This window comes from Debaryomyces fabryi, assembly GCF_001447935.2.
Source record: "Debaryomyces fabryi strain CBS 789 chromosome Unknown contig00172, whole genome shotgun sequence".
Taxonomy (NCBI): Eukaryota; Fungi; Ascomycota; class Pichiomycetes; order Serinales; family Debaryomycetaceae; genus Debaryomyces; species Debaryomyces fabryi.
In genome coordinates, this window is record NW_015385598.1 from 1 (window position 1) to 19,317 (window position 19,317).

The 19,317-nt window shown below is 33.6% G+C and overlaps 10 protein-coding genes across 10 annotated transcripts; 6 read left to right on the forward strand and 4 right to left on the reverse strand.

Moving 5' to 3' along the window:
- Positions 1-30: 30 nt before the first annotated feature.
- AC631_05112 (uncharacterized protein) lies at positions 31-312 on the forward strand (the record flags this gene model as incomplete). Its single annotated transcript, XM_015613941.1, has 1 exon — positions 31-312. One exon carries the CDS (start codon positions 31-33, stop codon positions 310-312), a length of 282 nt encoding a protein of 93 aa, XP_015465222.1.
- A 416-nt stretch (positions 313-728) lies between these two features.
- On the forward strand, positions 729-3,893 carry NMD5 (Nmd5p; the record flags this gene model as incomplete). The annotated part of the gene is made up of 1 exon (XM_015613942.1): positions 729-3,893. One exon carries the CDS (start codon positions 729-731, stop codon positions 3,891-3,893), a length of 3,165 nt encoding a protein of 1,054 aa, XP_015465223.1.
- Positions 3,894-5,217: 1,324 nt separating this feature from the next.
- AC631_05114 (uncharacterized protein) lies at positions 5,218-6,591 on the forward strand (the record flags this gene model as incomplete). Its single annotated transcript, XM_015613943.1, has 1 exon — positions 5,218-6,591. The coding sequence occupies one exon, from the start codon at positions 5,218-5,220 to the stop codon at positions 6,589-6,591; it is 1,374 nt and encodes a 457-aa protein (XP_015465224.1).
- Positions 6,592-6,891: 300 nt separating this feature from the next.
- On the forward strand, positions 6,892-8,562 carry AC631_05115 (uncharacterized protein; the record flags this gene model as incomplete). Its single annotated transcript, XM_015613944.1, has 1 exon — positions 6,892-8,562. The coding sequence occupies one exon, from the start codon at positions 6,892-6,894 to the stop codon at positions 8,560-8,562; it is 1,671 nt and encodes a 556-aa protein (XP_015465225.1).
- A 347-nt stretch (positions 8,563-8,909) lies between these two features.
- On the forward strand, positions 8,910-9,971 carry AC631_05116 (uncharacterized protein; the record flags this gene model as incomplete). Its single annotated transcript, XM_015613945.1, has 1 exon — positions 8,910-9,971. One exon carries the CDS (start codon positions 8,910-8,912, stop codon positions 9,969-9,971), a length of 1,062 nt encoding a protein of 353 aa, XP_015465226.1.
- Positions 9,972-9,990: 19 nt separating this feature from the next.
- On the reverse strand, positions 9,991-11,496 carry AC631_05117 (uncharacterized protein; the record flags this gene model as incomplete). Its single annotated transcript, XM_015613946.1, has 1 exon — positions 9,991-11,496. One exon carries the CDS (start codon positions 11,494-11,496, stop codon positions 9,991-9,993), a length of 1,506 nt encoding a protein of 501 aa, XP_015465227.1.
- Positions 11,497-11,731: 235 nt separating this feature from the next.
- AC631_05118 (H(+)-transporting V0 sector ATPase subunit d) lies at positions 11,732-12,790 on the reverse strand (the record flags this gene model as incomplete). Its single annotated transcript, XM_015613947.1, has 1 exon — positions 11,732-12,790. One exon carries the CDS (start codon positions 12,788-12,790, stop codon positions 11,732-11,734), a length of 1,059 nt encoding a protein of 352 aa, XP_015465228.1.
- A 213-nt stretch (positions 12,791-13,003) lies between these two features.
- On the forward strand, positions 13,004-14,329 carry AC631_05119 (Golgi transport complex subunit; the record flags this gene model as incomplete). Its single annotated transcript, XM_015613948.1, has 1 exon — positions 13,004-14,329. One exon carries the CDS (start codon positions 13,004-13,006, stop codon positions 14,327-14,329), a length of 1,326 nt encoding a protein of 441 aa, XP_015465229.1.
- Positions 14,330-14,449: 120 nt separating this feature from the next.
- AC631_05120 (translocase) lies at positions 14,450-17,848 on the reverse strand (the record flags this gene model as incomplete). Its single annotated transcript, XM_015613949.1, has 1 exon — positions 14,450-17,848. The coding sequence occupies one exon, from the start codon at positions 17,846-17,848 to the stop codon at positions 14,450-14,452; it is 3,399 nt and encodes a 1,132-aa protein (XP_015465230.1).
- Positions 17,849-18,095: 247 nt separating this feature from the next.
- Positions 18,096-18,701, reverse strand: SEC72 (Sec63 complex subunit; the record flags this gene model as incomplete). The annotated part of the gene is made up of 1 exon (XM_015613950.1): positions 18,096-18,701. The coding sequence occupies one exon, from the start codon at positions 18,699-18,701 to the stop codon at positions 18,096-18,098; it is 606 nt and encodes a 201-aa protein (XP_015465231.1).
- Positions 18,702-19,317: the final 616 nt, after the last annotated feature.

Consider the following 19,317-nt stretch of genomic DNA (forward strand, 5'->3'; position numbering starts at 1 on the left):
CAAGCAGGATTGACTGAAGGCATGAAGTTAATGCCACGATTATTAGGATTGCAAGGTAGATTGCAATTGTTAAAATCTCAAACACAATTGAGAAATAATCTTAATAACATGAACATCGAATCTGACGATGAGGAGGATAAAGAAATTTCTAATATTATAGTTAATAATGATGATTCAGAAAATGTCACCATTGCAAACGGTGAGAGTGATGATTTCGAAGAAGCTGATGCTGAGTCATTTGCTATTGATGCAGAAGCAGAAGAAGCTGTAGATGAAGATAGAGACGAAGAAGAAGCAGAGGAAGAAGATTAAGATACATAGAAATTATTTTTATACTCAAATTTTCTACATGGTGCTCTGACTATAATATATACTGTAGCATAATATAAATAAATACTTTGTAAAAGAATATATAAAATGTAGCTGATGCTTAAATTTTGGCCACCAGTTTTTGCTATATATTTTTTGTTTGTCAAATTCCTAGATTAATGCGCGGGTAGTTTAGTGGTAAAATCCAGCGTTCCCATTGCTGGGCCCCGGGTTCGATTCCCGGCTCGCGCATTCTTTTTACAAAGAAAAAAATATATTTTTTGTGTAATTTTTTTTTTTCAGTTAGAAGGATTTATTTGACAAATTAACAGAATAGCCAAGTAGGACATTCTACTTAACGACGGAAACTACGTAGACCTATAAATCTATTCGGCCTCAACGCTCTTAATATACTAATTATGGATGCAAATTTATTATTAGAGTGCTTTTCAGCAACGTTGCAATCCGATCAGTCAGTGAGGCATCAAGCTGAATTGCAACTTCGCCAATTGGTTTTAACTCCAGGCTTTTTAGGAGGTTGTCTTGATATTATATCATCGAACAATCCAGCTGTCAGTCTTTCTATTAAGAAGGCTGCTGCCGTATTTTTCAAGAATCGTATTGTTAAATACTGGGGAAGTGAAAAACAGAATAAGATTGACAATGACGAGAAGCCTGGTATAAGGGATCGTATATTGCCAGTATTGATTGAAAGTGATTATAACACCAAGCAGCAGTTGATCCCAGTATTGAGAGTTTTGATTTCATATGACTTTCCTAATAATTGGAAAGACCTATTAGAAAAAACGGGGACTCTTTTACAACAAGTACCTGTTGGAGCGACTAAAGACGACGACTTTTCACAGTTGTATACTGGATTATTATGTTTTAGTGAAATATCTAGGAAATTCAGATGGGTCTCCAATAATGATAGAGAAAAGGAATTGGATCCAATTATTATTCAAGTTTTTCCACATTTATTGAACATTGGTAACTCAATAATTGCCAACTCTGAAAATATGACTGAGTTAACTGCAGAAATATTGAAATTAATTCTTAAGGTTTATAAGTTTGTTACATATTTTGATTTACCGGCTGTATTGAGAACGAGGGAATCATTGATTTCATGGGGTGAATTTCATGGATCTATTGTTAATATGAATACACCAACTTACGTTTTGAATTCTACTTTAAGCGAACAGGAGAAGTCATTTTTACAAATTTCAAAGTGTTATAAATGGGCAGTTGCTAATTTATACCGTCTTTTTACCAGATATGCTTCACAGAGTTTATCTAAGAAATTTTCATATACAGAGTTTCAAGGTATGTTCTGTGATGATTTCATACCTCATTTAATAACCAATTTCTTATCAATCATAGAACAATGGTGTTCGAAAAAAAGATGGCTAAGTCTATCATGCATTTATTATTTATTACAGTTTTTAAGTCATTGTGTTACGCAAAAGTCAACATGGTTGTTAATCAAGCCGTACTTTGAAAATTTGGTATCTCATTTAATTTATCCATTATTATGCCCATCTGATCATGTATTAGAAATATTTGAAACCGATCCTCATGAGTATATACACTCCAATTTTGATATCTATGACGAGTTTGATACCCCCGATGTTGCTGCCCTTGGATTATTAGTTACGTTTGTCGATAAGCGGAGAAAGACAACGTTGGAACCAATTATAAAATTTGTATATAATCAATTGAATGAGTTGCTGCAGCAGCCAGAAACACTCGATGTTGCTAAAAAAAGAGAAGGTGCATTGAGGTTAATGGGTGGGATCTCCCACTATGTTGTTCTACCACAATCACCTTATTATTCTCAAATGGAACAATTTTTGACGGCGTTAGTATTTCCAAATCTTTCTTCGAAGTTTGATTTCTTGAAGGCGAGAACGTTGGAAATTTCCCTGAAATTTGCAGATTTGAATTTTGAGAATAAGGAGAACTTGTTAGTATTATTCCATGGAATACTTGAAAATTTCAGCTCATCCAGTGAGGAATCAAGTTTGCCAGTTGATTTTGAATGCGCATTGATTATCCAGGCATATATCCATTTGCCAGAGTTCCAAGAAGTCTTGTCAACGATTATATTACCTACAATGTCAAAATTATTGGACTTATCTAATCAGATTGATAATGATGCAATTTCAGCTGTAATGCAAGAATGTGTCGAAAATTTCTCTGAACAGTTACAACCATTTGGGGTTGATTTAATGACTAAATTGGTTGAGCAGTTTATGAGATTAGCTGTCGAAATCAATGAGGCATCAAAAGTGGATGTAGACGATTTTGATGGAGAATATGACGATCAAACAGACAAAGTTATGGCAGCAGTTGGGTTGTTGAACACAATGATTACAGTTCTTTTATCATTTGAAAACTCGCGGGAGATTTGTGCTAAGTTGGAAGAAGTATTTTCGCCTGTTATTGAATTTGTCTTGATTAATAAGATGGATGATTTCTTAACTGAAGTAGGTGAATTGATGGAAAATTCAACGTTCCTTTCAAGATCTATCAGCCCAATTATGTGGAAGAATTTCACATATCTTTATGAATCATTTACAGATGGGATCGCATTGATGTACACGGAGGAGTTAAGTCAATGCTTGCAAAATTTTTTGATTTATGGGCAAGAAGACCTTATGAAATCACCACAGTTAATGGAAAACTTCTACAATATTTTCAATATTATCATTGAGAGTGATGACGCTCAAGTAGGATTCAATGACATTGTGCTTGCATGTGAATTGGCGCAAACATTCATATTGATGTTACAGACTCAGGCACAAGCATATATTCCTAATTTGGTCAATAGCGTTTTGAAGATTTCACTAAGCATGCAACAAGATGAACAGCATGTCAAGTCTATTTCGTTTAATATTACCATCCTGAATGTTATTATTGCATCTATGGTGCATGATTCGAATGCCACATTAATGTGCTTGCAAAACCATCACCAATTGGCACCATTTTTCATAGAATGGTTTAAGACAGTTCCTAATTTGAAGCGTGTATATGACCTAAAGCTATCAACACTTGGGTTGATTAGTTTGATGGACAATAACGAGGCCTTGAACGTATTGGGTAACGAAATAGTCGCTCAGATTGGGTCGAAACTCGCTTCCATCATGAAAACGTTGCCTAAAGCTATCGAAAACTTGGAGCATAAAAGAAAGAACTTCAGCGAGTCAGAGTATGCTTCGGGCCAACCATATGATGATGCATGGGAAAGCCACAATAACTACGATGACGATGAAGAGGAAGAAGAAGCCACTAGCACACAAGGTCTCACTCACGAACAAACAGATAGCACCACCGAATACTTAGATTTTTTGCTGCAAGAAAACATCAAATTGAAAAACTCGGGATTTTTCGATGACGAAGACCAAGAATTAATCGAAGATCCTCTAGCCGCATCTCCATTAGACAATTTGAACGTTTTCCTGCTCTTCAAACAATTCAGTCAAACATTGCATGCCAATGACAACACCAAATACAACATTATTTTCGGCTCATTGGATTCTTCTGACCAGAAAATATTTAATGATATTTTTGAAGTGGTTAACTAGAAATCGATTTTCCTCCTGAATCAGTTATATTTAGTGTATATTAGATACAAATAAGCCAATATGAATATCTTGTTGGTTCGCAAAGTACATGATCGCCCTATAACAAGTAACTACCGTAGATGGGTCGAATGCGCAGCGTTCAAAACTGTAATCCCGAGGAAAGCTCATCTCTTCTTTAGGACCATCTCTATTCTATTCGGACTCACGGATATTGTATTCCTTATTGAATCTATCCGAAGTGTCTTTCTAACGTTTGGTCCCGCGTTCGGTTGCATATACCAGAAACCGTAAACGTGATTGACTTGCAGCTTCTGCTCGATTTTTTATACCACGTCCAAAAAGAATCTCATATTAGCTCAATATCAGCTGGTGCTACAACCATCGCAAAAATTTTTCCATACTACGTCAAGAGAATATACGTCAAGATTGATGTTTCGTAGTACCTGCGGACTACTAGTACCTGCGGACTTCTAGTATCTGCGGACTTCTAGTACCTGCGGACCAGCCGTATCGACGTCTAAAAAAAGATATCAAAAGATGCCAGTAGATGCCAATGTAATTATAAACCTATTTCTCATGATCATCAATATACAATAAATGTTACATTATCAATGAAATAAGATTCATTGAGATCTTACCAATTTCTCTTTTGAGTAACCTTTCCAGGATTTCAGGCCATTTTATGCTTTGTGGTTTGAATGCAATTTTAAATTATTCTGTTGTAAATACGCTTGTACCCTTTGTAATCATATATGTTTCTTTAAAAAGTTATTGTATATGAGTTATATTGTACAGTTTTAAACCTGTGAATGTCCTTATGCATTTTGTCGATGGGCTGACACACGTGTATCCGTTGCAGTAAATTTGCAGCCAATAAGTCCTGCACCTTATTCGGAAATTGGAACCACGTTTCGATGCCTTCACATTATACCCATTATTCTAATTAGCTCGCAAATATAGCCATGTGGTTATTATTGGGTTCCGATTAACAACGGTAACCGTTCTAAGTAGGTGGCATGTGGGTTGATGCATGCTATTGAACCATGTGGCTTAAAGCAAGATTTAATACTTTTAAAGTTTATGTTATTATATAAATAGTAGATGGGTCGTAAAGAGTATTTTGTTTTCATCATACAGATATTTAAGAAATAGACATACTTTTAACTAATACTTTTAACTAATACGTTTAATCTTCTAGACTCAGTTACATCAAACGATTTACTGATTTGTGGTGAATAGAATCTACTGGAACTAGAATAGAACTATAGCAACACAGGATAATATATACCAGCAAAACTTAAGAACACAATATAGAGAAGCACATATGTTGATTAAAACATTATTAATAATTGCCTTGCAATTTGTTAACTTGACATTAGGATTAAATATCTTGATGTCTTCAAAAGATTCATGGGTGTCAAAAAATACCCGTCATTTATACGCGGGATTAAAGGCCGAGGGCCACGATGTCAGATTGATCGCTCCTTTGAATAACAATGGACACTTGAATGATGCAAGTATTGCCAACGAGAAGAGTACAAGCTCTAAAAGAGAACAAGACGGACAAGACGGACAACGTGAGATACTTAACGGAGGAGATTTCGGACATTTGTTGCCAGTGCACCAAAAGTACTACAAGACAATAAAGCAGTTGAATAACCTGCCACGCGGGGCTAAGAATGTTATTTTAAAGAAAGATTTGACTAACATGGAAGAGAAAACTAATTTAGTCTACAACAACTACTTTGGACAAGATCCATTGGACAAATCGGTTTGGTATGTGAATGCATCACCTTTGGAATCATTATTGATTGCTTTTGATATACTTTTGCCCCAATTCGAGCCTGACTTCAAACCTGACTTAGTGCTCTTGGGTCCCGATGAAGGTTTATCATTGACATCTTCAACCGCTAGCCAACAGCCATTATTTCAAGAAAACCATCCAAACTCGGATAACGGATTAGATTCTATGATGCGTTTAGCCATGTTAAAGAAATATCCTGTCATTGGTGTCTCTACCGGTGACGATCATCACATTTATTTTCAAGACGAAAACTTCTTCAATATCCAACAAGGCGTTTTATCCAAGCATTTGTTGAAAAAGAATATTTTTACCAAAAATATAAAATTCATTAATAGTAGAGTGATTGAGTTGATTAATAAGTTAAAGGCTTCAAATGAAGCCATGTTACCAGAAAATGTAGCATTAAATGTCAACTTTCCATCCATTAATCATGATGTTTCTCATTGTACTACATCTTGGAAAGATAAAAACAACAACAACCCAACCTTCAAACAAGTTGTCTACGACAAGAAATATGACCACTCCAAGCATAATCTCTTACCTAAATACGAATTGGTTAACGATACTATCCGTGTCGTTGGTGAATACAGCGTAACCGCTGATGAAGATGTCGAACAACAAACCTTTGTTGATAAGAAATCTTATTACTATTCGCATATTCTGAGACGTGATACTTCTACAGATGCCACAACTGATACTGAGTTGAATTCAATTGAAACTAGCGGGAATCCTAGTCAAGATTACTCGGACAACGATGATATCAATCAAATAATGAGTAACATCGACGAGTTAAACGTATTGAAGAACTGTGGAATCAGTGTCAGCGTCAACCACTTAATAAAGGGTAATGGATTGGACAAAGATTTCTTCGATCTTGAGTCGTTATTCAACTAAATCACATCTGCATATTTTCATTCATAATTCGCCATGTATTTCTTATTGAGTTTTGAAACAGGATTTTAGAACTCTTCGATACCTTTCGATACCATATATACTTTAATATTATTCTTTAATAAAACGTACATAACAGATTACTTCATTAACACTACATAGTGGAACGTATCGCTGTAGATCTTGACTCACAAAGTCACGTGAAATTTACTGATAACCATAGTTGATAACTTAATATGAAAACATGTTGATAAAAAAATAAGGATATATAGAGTTAGAAGACGATAGATTACTTATAATACAATGGCACCGACACTCTTGCCAAAGGTGTCCATGGGATCATCAGAATTTTCGAGAATACCTTTGTCAGAAAGGCGAAAATATCATAAATTAGGGACGTTATCTTGTATGTCTCTAATTGTAAATAAAATGATAGGAACGGGGATTTTTCTGACGCCAGCTATAATATTTCAATATTGTCAGGGAAATGTTGGATTGTATTTATTCTTGTGGTTAGTCGGAGGAATAATTATTTTCAGTGGATTAGTGATATGCTTGGAATTTGCATTAAACTTACCATTCACGAACGGGGGTGAAAAGAATTATTTATTAAGGGTATTTCGTAAACCTAAGGGTCTAATGGGTTGTATTTATTCATTTCAAATGGTGATATTAGGTTTCAGTTCCGGTAATGCGTTCGCTTTTGGAAAATATGTATTATTTGCCGTAAATGGAGAGGAAATTAAAGAAGACGAGTGGAGTGTTAAGATTATTGGAGTCTTATGTATCAGTTTTTGTGTTTTCTTACATATAAAGTTTCCAAACCAAGGTACTTCATTATTCAATTTATTAGGAGTATTCAAGATATTCATATTGATCTTGATTATTGCAATTGGGTTACTTGTCTCGATTGATTTAATACAGTTACCTGACACTGTTAATAATTTTTCAAATTTGTTCGAAGCTACGACCAAGAAAGATAATAATTATTACTCTATATCAGTAGCTCTATTAGAAATTATCTATTCTTTTAAGGGATGGGAAAATGCTAATTATGTTTTACTGGAAGTCGCTGATCCCTACCATGTTCTTACGATCGCTGCCCCATCTGCGGTTGTTATAACGACAATATTATACTTTTTGGTTATTATATCCTATCTTATTGTGATTCCTAAAGAAGAACTATTGGATAGTGGAGTGTTGGTAGCAGGAATATTCTTTAATAAGATATTTGGCGAAAGCATCACATCAAGAATTTTACCTATTTTAATCTCTTCTTCAAATCTAGGAAATGTAATGGTAGTTTCATTTGCTCATGCTCATGTTAATCAAGAGCTTGCAAGAAACAATTACTTACCATTTTCGAAATATTTTGAAGATATAAATCATTCATTGTTATTGCATTGGTTCGTTACTGTCGTAATTATGATTGCACCTCCTTCTTCAGAAATATATGAATTTGTTGTTAATCTATACATTTACCCTGGTACTTGGATTAACTTGCTAATAACAATTGGGTTGATATACTTGCACATGAATAGTAGAGGTGAGAAATGGGGGAAATACAATAGAAGGAACGAATTAGAAAGCAATTCAACTAATAGCAGCATATATGATGATAGCGATAATTTAATACTCCAATTAAATGACGACAGTTACACAGAATTTGATTCCTTAATTTCGATGGAGAATGATAATGATACATCTAAGTTTTCGGCTCCTATTATATGTATTGTCATATTTTTACTCTCAAACATATTTTTGGCGGTATTCCCGTTTATACCACCGCCATCTGATTCGTCATTATCTCAACTGATAATACCGTACTGGTGCTTTCCTGTTGTCGGTACGTCTGTATTATTACTAGGTGTGACTTGGTTTTACTTTAGAAGGTGGCTTTATACTTGGAAATATGACAAATATGGAATTGGTGAATCTAAAGTGAAATATGAAGATGAATATTCTACAAGTTAAGCTAAGTATTATTGATCCTAGTGTTACAATTGGTTTAATGCTTAAGACTATTTTATGAGTTTAGTTCTTAATCAAATCATAGAAAATACCAATGTATAGGGGCGATAAACATTATATAAGAATATAATTCATGATTGATAGATGTTATTGTATACGTTGTAAGTTTGTGGAAATGTAGACGTGATTCACTTATTTGACTCTTCAAGGTATTTTTGCACCTAAAGTCTGGAGAACCGAGGATGCGATTTTTGGAGCGCAGAAAAATGATCATTAGATCTATAAAATGCTTTACTTCCTGATCTTAAGCATTTATATATAATCAATATAAAACCAATTAAAGAAAGAAAATGGACGAATCTACCATATCGTTAAGTAATTCTATGTCTTCATCGCAACCGAGACAGTTAATTGAAAGTAACTATAAGTTGGCGTTAAAGTTCTTTATGAACAAGAATTTTAGTAAGTCTTACGAAATAATAAAAAAATTATATAAGAGTAGCTTTGGGCAGTTTGCTAGTGACATAATAAATGAAAAATTGTTCATCAAGATTCTAAATTTATACTTGACAGAGATAGGCTTATTCATAGACAAGGATAACAAAGATACAAATTTTAATTTAGAAAGAAATGAAAGACAAGAGGTAATTACAACCTTGGCACAAGATCAAATTTTAGATGAATTATACAAGGTTTATAGTGATGATATTAATGCAATACCCTCCGAAATATTGTACAACTTGTTTCTTATCTATTATATTAATAGAACTCTAATTACAAATGCGGGAAATTTGAAATTAAAATTTGACAAACTTTATTACCAATTTGACTATAATTCAAGATTAGAAGATGCTTATTTGAAGAAGTTAATTGACTTGTACGTTTTCCAAGTTTTGTTAGATAACGAAAACTTTGATGAAGCAAGCGTAATAATCAGTGAAAACCCCATATATCTGTCTCAAATCGAAGAATCATTGAGTCGTTTGAGCACTATAAGAATCGATAAAGCCAAGAAACAAAAGGAAGCAGAAAACAAGGAAAAGGAAAAACAAGAAAAATTAAAAGAAAAGAAGAAGCGTGAATTACAAAACCAAAAAGAGTTAAAGGACAGACAAAATCTTACTTATAAATCTTTAAACCAGATAAAACAATCATCAGCAAAATTTGATTCAAAGAAGGACAACAAGCCTATTAGAGCAACAAATGGCGGCTATGATATTGCATTGGTAAGGCAAAAATTATTATATACTTTGAACTTGTCGAAGAATTATATTAAGACCAATTCACCTTCAATTTTATTAATTATCTTATTACTCTTCATCTCATCAAGGTTTATAAAGGCGAGAAGAATTAATGTTATGGAAAGATTGAAACTGACATTACAAATGGCATTTAAAATTAGTTATTTATGATGTATATTAGTATATAATTTCATAAAAAAAGCGGAATCTCAATAGCACCACCAACAGTTTTGATATTCTTATCCTTATCTTTAGCATCTTCCGTGCTGTTTTTGCGCCCCTTATTTTCATTATTATCACCTTCATAAATTGTTTCATTAATTTGTACATTATGGGTTTTCGCCAGCCTCGAATTATTACGAAACGAAGCGTATGATAGTATTGGTGGTTCATCCTTTTCGCCACCGAGTTCTTCATATTCTCGAATATTTGTAGATTCTATACTAGGAACAGTAACCCGTTTATTAGCTTTTTCATTATAGTCCTTAATATATTCATAGGATTCATCGTCAAAAATATTGTTAAGGTGAAACCTTTCGAAATCTTCCGGTTCTTCGTTCTTGTCAAACTTATCGACCACCGTCGTCGTTTCTAACATATTGAATGTTATTAAAGTACCCGAATAGTTCGCTAATTGTGGATTTTTACAAAGCAACTGAATAGATAAGATGCCTGATAGATCTTTCATTATTTTGCATTTTATGGATAGCTTCACTGCTTTAAAAATTTTGCTGAAATTACCGAAATTATAACAAGAAATCAATGAAGTATTAACAGGTTTCAATTCAGCATCATCACTTTCCCCATCTTTACCATATATATTCAATTTCTCTAGTATAGTTTTCTCATTTGGAAACATTAATTTCAGATGACCAATTGGCCCTTTAGATATGAAATTGAATTGCTTATCTAAATATAACGGACCTGATTTTTGACTTTTCTTTGATTTTTGTCTTTTTGGGCCCAATTGTCTCATTTCATTCGAGATATATATAAACAAATCCACAGTATTTATCTGTTGTAAATCTTTAAGTAAATTGGCAAATACGTCACTTTTCAATATAACTTCAAATTGGATTTCACTATGATTTATTACTAAGTTATATTGTTCGTCTTCTTCTTCTTCTTGAGTATTTGAAGCATCATATGGATATGCTATATCTAGGTAAAATGTTAAGAACTCTATCTTTTCACTCATTAAGCTATCTTCAAATTCGATAACTAAAGGATGCCCTTCACCGTTGTACGTTAAATAGCACATTAAATTGTCAACAGAGTTATTAGCTGTGACAGAATTCCCATTATTTGAAGTACTCTTTGTTTTGTTCTTTGACACGGCAGATGATGCTGCTGCATTAAATGCATCACTTATTAAGCCTATGTCTACCCCGAGTCTCAATTCTTTATCGTCTTGCAGGGAATTAACACTATTTTCAGAATAAAAGTTATATGTTCCAAATAAGGATGGATCGATAGATAACTGTACATTGCATATATGATTGTATTCTGAGTATATCACTATACCATTTGTTGTTATTATCATCAACGCTTGGGAATTAATTGATGTTATCGATGAGAACACATCTGCTAAATGTGATATTTGATTTGTTGATGCAGTGAATGTAAAAGGCGAACTATTCTCGTAATTTCCAGAAGTTTCCGAAGATTTCTGGAAATCTAATGATTCATTGGACATCAGGCATATATCTTGAAAGGGTCAATTACTAGATAAAGATGTAAAATACAGTTATTAAAATGTTGCCATTTTTAAAATACTTTTGTGCGCTATAATTTAAATATTCAGTCAAGAAGAGAAATCTTATAAGATCCTGAAAGGCATTTACCTAGAGAAGTCAATAAACTCAATTAAAGTGTAAATGAAAGAAATATACGATGAAATTAAATAATGGAAACGAACTAACTTGATATATTCAATAAACAGAAATGTAGTTGTCGATTCTATTCTTTTGGTTTTGAGCAATACATTCAGCAATCCATGTAATGTTTCTTATTTCTTGCTCTTTCGATCTCAACCAAGCCCAGATAGTAGATAAAGTGAACTGCTGGGTGAATGCATTCCTACAATATTGCATTTCGAGCAAATAAAACCAATCTTCTAAATTTTTGGAGCCACCTGAGTTGGAATCGGGAGCTTCAGAAAACAAGTCCTTGTATTCACCAATGGAATCAACAATAGCTTTCAATTGTTCTACATCATCGATTTCAGATAATTTAGAATGATAGGTTGGGTATAATCTACCGTAGCTTGGGAATAAAGATAACTTGTTTTCAGCAGTTAAGTCAGGGTTATTTAATGAGTTAAGTGAAATATTAATAACTCTTTTATCTGCTTCAAAACTCAACAAGTTGGTCATTATTTCCTTGTCTGGAGAAGTAAACTCGTCCTCGATAAAGCTGACAAACGCCTCTAAGTAATTTTTGTACAAACGGTTTCTTATAATTTCAATATTCAAGTCATCCAAGTCATCAGCTGTAAGGCAATCTTTGAAGAATGGCGCCAACGGCGTATCGATCAAAACAGTATTGTACAAGCTTTCGATGTCTGTTGCGATTGATAATGTTGGTAAGGTGTCGAACCATCCTAATGGGTGACATTTGGACAATATTTCTGAACGATCTCTCTCATGCAATGTTCCTGTAATCATCAATGATACATTATCTATCATATATCCATAGCTGATAAAATCTAAAAATTTAATTAATTTACCAGATGCTTGTGATTTTAAATATTGGAACTGTTGAAACAATTTTTTGGACAAATTATCTTGTATGATTGAAGTTGATAATGGCCCTGAATGAGACGCCAAAAAGTTGCCATAGTCAGTAGCCGACAATTGTAATTTTAAATCTTCTAAATTATCACATTGGGTTAAGTTAACATATTGATTATTACCTAAAAGACCACTTCTGTAACCTCTAACAACTCCCTCAACATAACCGTAATCAACGTTAAAAAATACTCCTTCCATTTTATTTAATTGTTCTTATTCAGTATAAGGTGCTGGCTATCAATACATTTACTATCTTAATGAAAAGGGTCAATTATTTTGACCTTGTCGTGTCCCATACATAAAATGTAAATCTCAGTGTTTGCAGGTTATGTTACTAAAACGATAGATCAATAGGATATATTGGGTTAAAATCGTAAAGACAAGTATAATAAAGAATAAATAAAGGAAAGAATGTCTGGAATATTGTTGGAAACCCTTCTGAAGGACTTAGATCCAACTTTGACAGAATTTCTTGAGTCTAATTCTGAATTACGACAAATCTCGGAGCAGTATTTGGTAGATTTATTGATAAATGATGATTTATTATGCACGGATACGTATACAACAACCAGTAAAAGTTCTAATACAGATGTCTCTAATGTAGAGGGTCAATCAAAGACACTTACAGAGGAAATTGCGGAATTGGACCTGAAGCAGAGAGAAATAAAAATGCAGCTAGCATCCATAACGAATAACAACAGAGATTTGATTATTGATATAAGCAATGACTTAACTAGTATCCGGGAAGATATCCGTTCGGGTTTTGACAAAGAGATCAATTCAATGATAAAGATTTTGGATATGGAAGACTCCAATGGTGACAAATTTGAAATTCCAAAAAATGAAAGATTGAATAACTCTATGATCACGTACAATTCGATACTATCAAATATCGATTCTGTATTGGACTTGCTTGAGCTTCCTACTCTTTGTAAAGTTTGTATATTGCAAGGTAATTACCAGGAATCTTTGGAGATATCAATTTTGGTTCAAACGTTAGTTATTAGATTCCCTAATTTGAGGATATTTCAAAAGATACATCATCAAGTAGAACAAGAATTAAAATTGATGGTCAAGGGGCTAATTAAATTACTTAATACAAACTTGAAACAGAATAATATATTAAAGATCTTCCAGATTTTGAATAAGCTTGACCTTTTAAATTATAATACATCTTCTGCTATATCGTCTTCAGTCAATATCACATCCAATAAGAGGCTGCAGAAGGATAAATTTTTGAAAATAGTATACCTCAATGCAAGATTTAAATTTATTATAAATGAATTATCGAATTTAACTCCTTTGCTTAAATTTAATAAATTAACATACTTGAAGAGATACATTGAAATTTATAGAGAGTTCATCTTCAACTCATTGTCAATTTATTATGCAATTTTTAACTACTCGTCATCTTCCAGTGATGTTAGCATAAAACATGAAGAAGATAATTTATTGATCAGCCAATTTATCAAGAACTTGGCATTCTTATTGGCTGAAGAAATAAAGAAATATTTACCAGAACTTATTGCACCAAGTGACAATGACGATAATATTGATAAGCAAACACAAAAAGATGGATTAATATTACAAATAATCTATCTTTGTCAATCATTGGCTAAATATAATGTTGATTTCGAAAGTCTCATAACTTGGGAATTGTGTTATCGTAACAATGCCATTCTTTCCGAAGAAGATTGGTTAAAGAATATAGCCAAAGTTAAGAAATTTAGGGCATAATATATATTTGCAGCGAAGTCTAAATATTAACTTTATTATACATATAAATAATTAAAGATACCTTCCAAGAACTGAATAGAAAATAATAATATACATGAATAGATTTTGTAGAAAAACGAACTACTTCAATTCATTTAATCCAAATAAGAATCCCAACTCTTGTCTACCAAGCTTACTGACAGATTTCATACCCTTTTCATCGAGTGCGCCACTAATGATTTCTTTCTTCTCGTTTTGCAAAGTCATGATACGACTTTCAACGCTGCCTTCTGTTAAAATCCTATGCACTTTAACATCTCTTTGTTGACCAATTCTATGTGCCCTATCCATAGCCTGTTCTTCAACATATGGGTTCCAAAAGGGATCCATTATAATAACATGTGATGCACAAGTTAAAGTCAACCCAACATTACCCGCTCGCAATGAAATTAATAAAACTTTAGTAGATCCTTGATAAAACTGCTTAATAGTACTATTTTTCTCGTCAAGAGACATAGACCCATCATATCTCAAAAATGGAATTTTTTCATTAGCTAAAACAAGTTTCATCAAATCAAATAATGTTAAGAATTGCGAAAAGATAATAATCTTCTCATCAGGATAATTTTCCAAGACATCTTTTATTAAATGCATACACTTCTCCATTTTAGCAGACGGTGTGAAACCATTATTCTCTCGTATTAACTGACGTATCTTTTGCATATTCGTTGTCTTACCATCAGAAGAATAGTTTATATTATAAAATTCTGCGATTTTGTCTCTATCATAGCCCTCTTGATGAATCATATGGAACATATTATAATCAATCAACTCATTTTCTTTGATAGATCTTGAACACGAAAAACATGAAGCAAGACGATTTCCTTCAGATCCATCTCCAATTTCGAATCTTTCGAAAAAATTTTCAATGCAATTATTACATATCATATGGCCACACCCAGGAAACAACACAATGCTTTCATAACCCAAAACATCATAACAGATCGGACATGTAAACAAATCTTCATCGGAATTTGGATTAGATTCTTCATTTTCGCTTTTTAGCAAATTCCCTTGATGTACCTCATTCTTAATTCTATGAATGGTATCTTCGTCAAACTTTTGAATATTCAAATACATTGATTTCCAATCTCTAGTAATCAATGTTTTGACACCCTCGGATTCAGCAGCCTTCATTCTTCCCACTTCAACTAGAAAACTGTGACAGCAGGCTTGTCTTAATCTTAATAAAAGAGTCAATATACTTGAGGTCGAACCTAACTTTTCACTTGCTAATAAGGTTTTAGCCTTTTTCTGAATGCCTTGTTCTAATTCTCTATAGTATTCCAATTCTTCACCCTCCATTTGGACACTGTCTTCCATTACATGCTTATCTGGTAATGTCAAAATAGGTTTTCCATCTATCAAAGAATCCTTCGACCGTCTCAATAGAATGGCTCTCAATAACGCCCTTAACTTTTGCATACTTTTCTTCTTATCAAACTCATCATACCCGGAAGATTTAGATCTAATGGGCAAAACTATATCCGACCGGAATTTGCTTTCATCATTATAAGGTTTGATTCTTAAAAATCGCAAAAGAGGGAAAAGTTCTTCAACATTATTTTGAATAGGAGTTCCTGATAAGCAAAATCGATGGATCCCTTTTACACAATACAGAGCTTTAGAAGCAATTGCACTTTTATTTTTTATATTCTGAGCTTCATCAAGAATTATTCGATAGAAAACAGCATCAGTGGCAAAAAAAGGTGATGTGTAACTTGTTCCGCCAGCTTCTAAGTCAGGAATAACATTTTGATTCCGACTAAGACGAGCTTCCTCTAAAGGACCTTGGTAATGTTTCTTCCACTCAGACGATAATGTACCATAAGAAGTTAAAACTACATCATATTTCTCCAAGGAGCTAAATGTACGAAGAGATTTCTTTTCTGAACCGTGGTATATGGCTATTTTGATTTGGGCATTAGGCTTAATCTTAGATTCAATTTCAGCTGCCCATTGTCTCAATAAAGATACAGGGGCAACTACCAAAGTCGTCTTACAACTATTGTCATCTGGCTTGTGGGCCATAATTAATGCAATTGTTTGTACAGTTTTTCCTAGACCCATATCGTCAGCCAAAATTCCACCCTTTGATTCAGACTCCTCCATTCTTAATAACCAGGCAAGTCCCAATCTTTGATGTTTTAACAACGTAATTGCTAATTCAGACGGTGTAAGTGATAATCCTTCTTCATCTAATTCCTCGTCTGGCCTTATATTATTCAATAAGTTTTGGAGGTGTTGTTGATCGTTATCTGAATATATATTGGCTGAAAAACCAGTCAAATTTCCAAGGGGCTTATCCATTATTGGTTCATCTGTATTATCCATAGTATTTCTTTCCGACCAATTATTGAAACCAAATGGATTATCGATAATATTAACTCCATTTCTATATTTTCCATAATTATTAATACGTAATTTCGCATCACGTATAGTAACAGTTAGCCACGAAAGTTTAGAAGCAATACCCGTTAGAAAAGAGGCAGCTGCATCTTTGCTTCGCCTGAATTTATGGTATTCAGCACCTTTAAACGAAATTTCATTTTTTAATGACATAATTGTATTCTCATCTCTCTTATCTTGCGATTCTTCTCGTTTCAAATGGCTTTGTAACAAAGTTAAATGCTGTAATAATTCGTTGGCTTTTCTCAGGTTATTTGTAAAGTCTGAAGTAAGTTGTTCATGCTTATGTAGGAGATCATCCTTTCGTTTTATATTCTCATCTAGTGTTTCTTGTGCCCTTTGAAAGTTCATTTTTTCAACCTCAGGACGATCATCTTTTGTGAAGTGTGGGACTGGAACTGGATTATTGTATATGACTTGCGCTTCGCTGGGGTTTGCTGTTGGTACTGAATAGTACGGACCATTTGAACCATTTACAAGTGTGTTGCTTTGCGACTCATGGAATCTCGGGCCCTCTGACACTTTATTTGCATTTCTTTCGAACGATGATGTCTTAAACTTCCCTATACGCGAGGCTTCTTCTGCATCCAAGATCATGATATCTCCATCGGAATCCATATCTTCATCTTCGCTACTGAGAATGATAATATCTTCTTGTGGATCTGGTTTTTTAGACTGGTCTTGAATTATATCATTAGCCGGGATTGATTGTGGTTTATCCACATTCTGATTTATTGCGTTTGTCGTATCCGGGTTTACCTTGGGATATGACTGCGGTTGTTGAATATAGTTTGAAGTACCAACATAGTTTAAACTACTTCTTTGGATTGGTACTTGCCGAAAGGGTCCATTATTCAGGTATAAAGAATCAAGTCTCTGTCTTTTAGGAGGCTGGTTAGTCTGTTCGATGTTACCGTTGTTATTATTTTGTCTCCATACATGATTGTTGTCTACTTCATGTATTTCATTCCCATTCTTTTGGCCATCCTTATATGAAACATTTTCAGACACATCTTCGTCATCATCAGAAGAAAGATTTATTATGTTCTGTGATGGCTCATCAGATGCCATTATTATATATAGTTAGCTCTTCTCCTATTGAATACTTTATTTTGATTATATTCTGATATCAGCGTTTATCGCCAAAATGCATAATCGCCAAAATTCGAGCATTTTGCTTTACGATTAGTTTTACAAATATTAGCTTAAGATTTATGTCGATAAAATGGACAAATTATATACGTTATATAGTTCATATAGTACAGATGGATAAGAAGAGACTGGCTCTTATTATGTGCTACGAGTATTAAACATGGTTTCAAAGATAATCACCGTTTTCCTCAAGAATTTTATCTAAGCAGATTTCCAATTCTGTTATAAGCCTTTCATTATTCTCGTCAAATGCTAATCCTCTCTGATAATCTGCTCTAGCCGCTTCGTAATTACCCAAAAAGTAGTTAGCTACGCCTCTTCTCAAGAAGTTATCAGGTGTGCACATCATCATTCCAAGTAACATATCAGCGTCATTAAATGCCCCCAAATAGTTCTTGGTCTTCAAATAAGCATCTGCTCTACTCATAAGAAACAAGCTAAGCTCTTGTAAAGTCCCTTGAAAGGCCTCGAATTTGTGTCTTCTACATATCATGTCTATTCCAATACTAAATTGTTTGGCAGATTCTTGGAATTTCCCCTGTTTGAATGCCTGAACACCTCCTTCGTACAACTTTCTAATCATCTTGGTCATATCTTTATTGAAATTCTCCTGTGTTGGTGGTGCAGGAACATCTGCTCCGTTAGCTATAAGCTCACTGGTCAACGTATTCAATTGATCAACTTCCAACTTGAGCGAAGGAACCAACTTCTCTGCCTCAGCTGGTAAAAATATCTTTTTGGACTTAGCGTCGTATCCTAATGCCACGTTCATTCTATTTGGAAGATAAATACCTGACTAAATATGTATTTACTCTAGCTTTTGTTTGATAATTTGACACGTAAAAGTTGAATGATTATGTAATACTCGAAACTACAAAAAAAAAGTTGCAATCCATTTGTGGCTGCAACATGCTTAAACATCTCCAAATACGTTTCTATTCGGGGCTGGGTTGTTACTAAAGAAATAAATAATACTCTCTTTTAGTTTTCCATTTAATATATTTTATGAATATTGAGATATTATATTGAAAATTTAGCATTGAAAAGGAGAATCAAACTTAAAATTTTACTTATTTCTTCGTTTAAGTAGTTGAATTGATGCTCAGGTAAGGAAAAGGATCGTAATATGATATTAGAGACTAATGAAATTGATGAAAATGGTATGGTTGGAGACCAACCACAGGAAGTAAAATCTGAAGAAGAGCACCCTGAAAAAACTGAACATCAAACAACTTCAAGTGTCATAAGCCATAAATTCAAACTAAGAAAACGCAAAATGGGGAACTTGATTTTGAAAACTAGTTCCTTTGCTGGAGGTGAAATTGATAATGGAAATGTTACGGGAAATGGGGAAGAGTATGAATATTCTGATCGGACTTTGGGGGGAA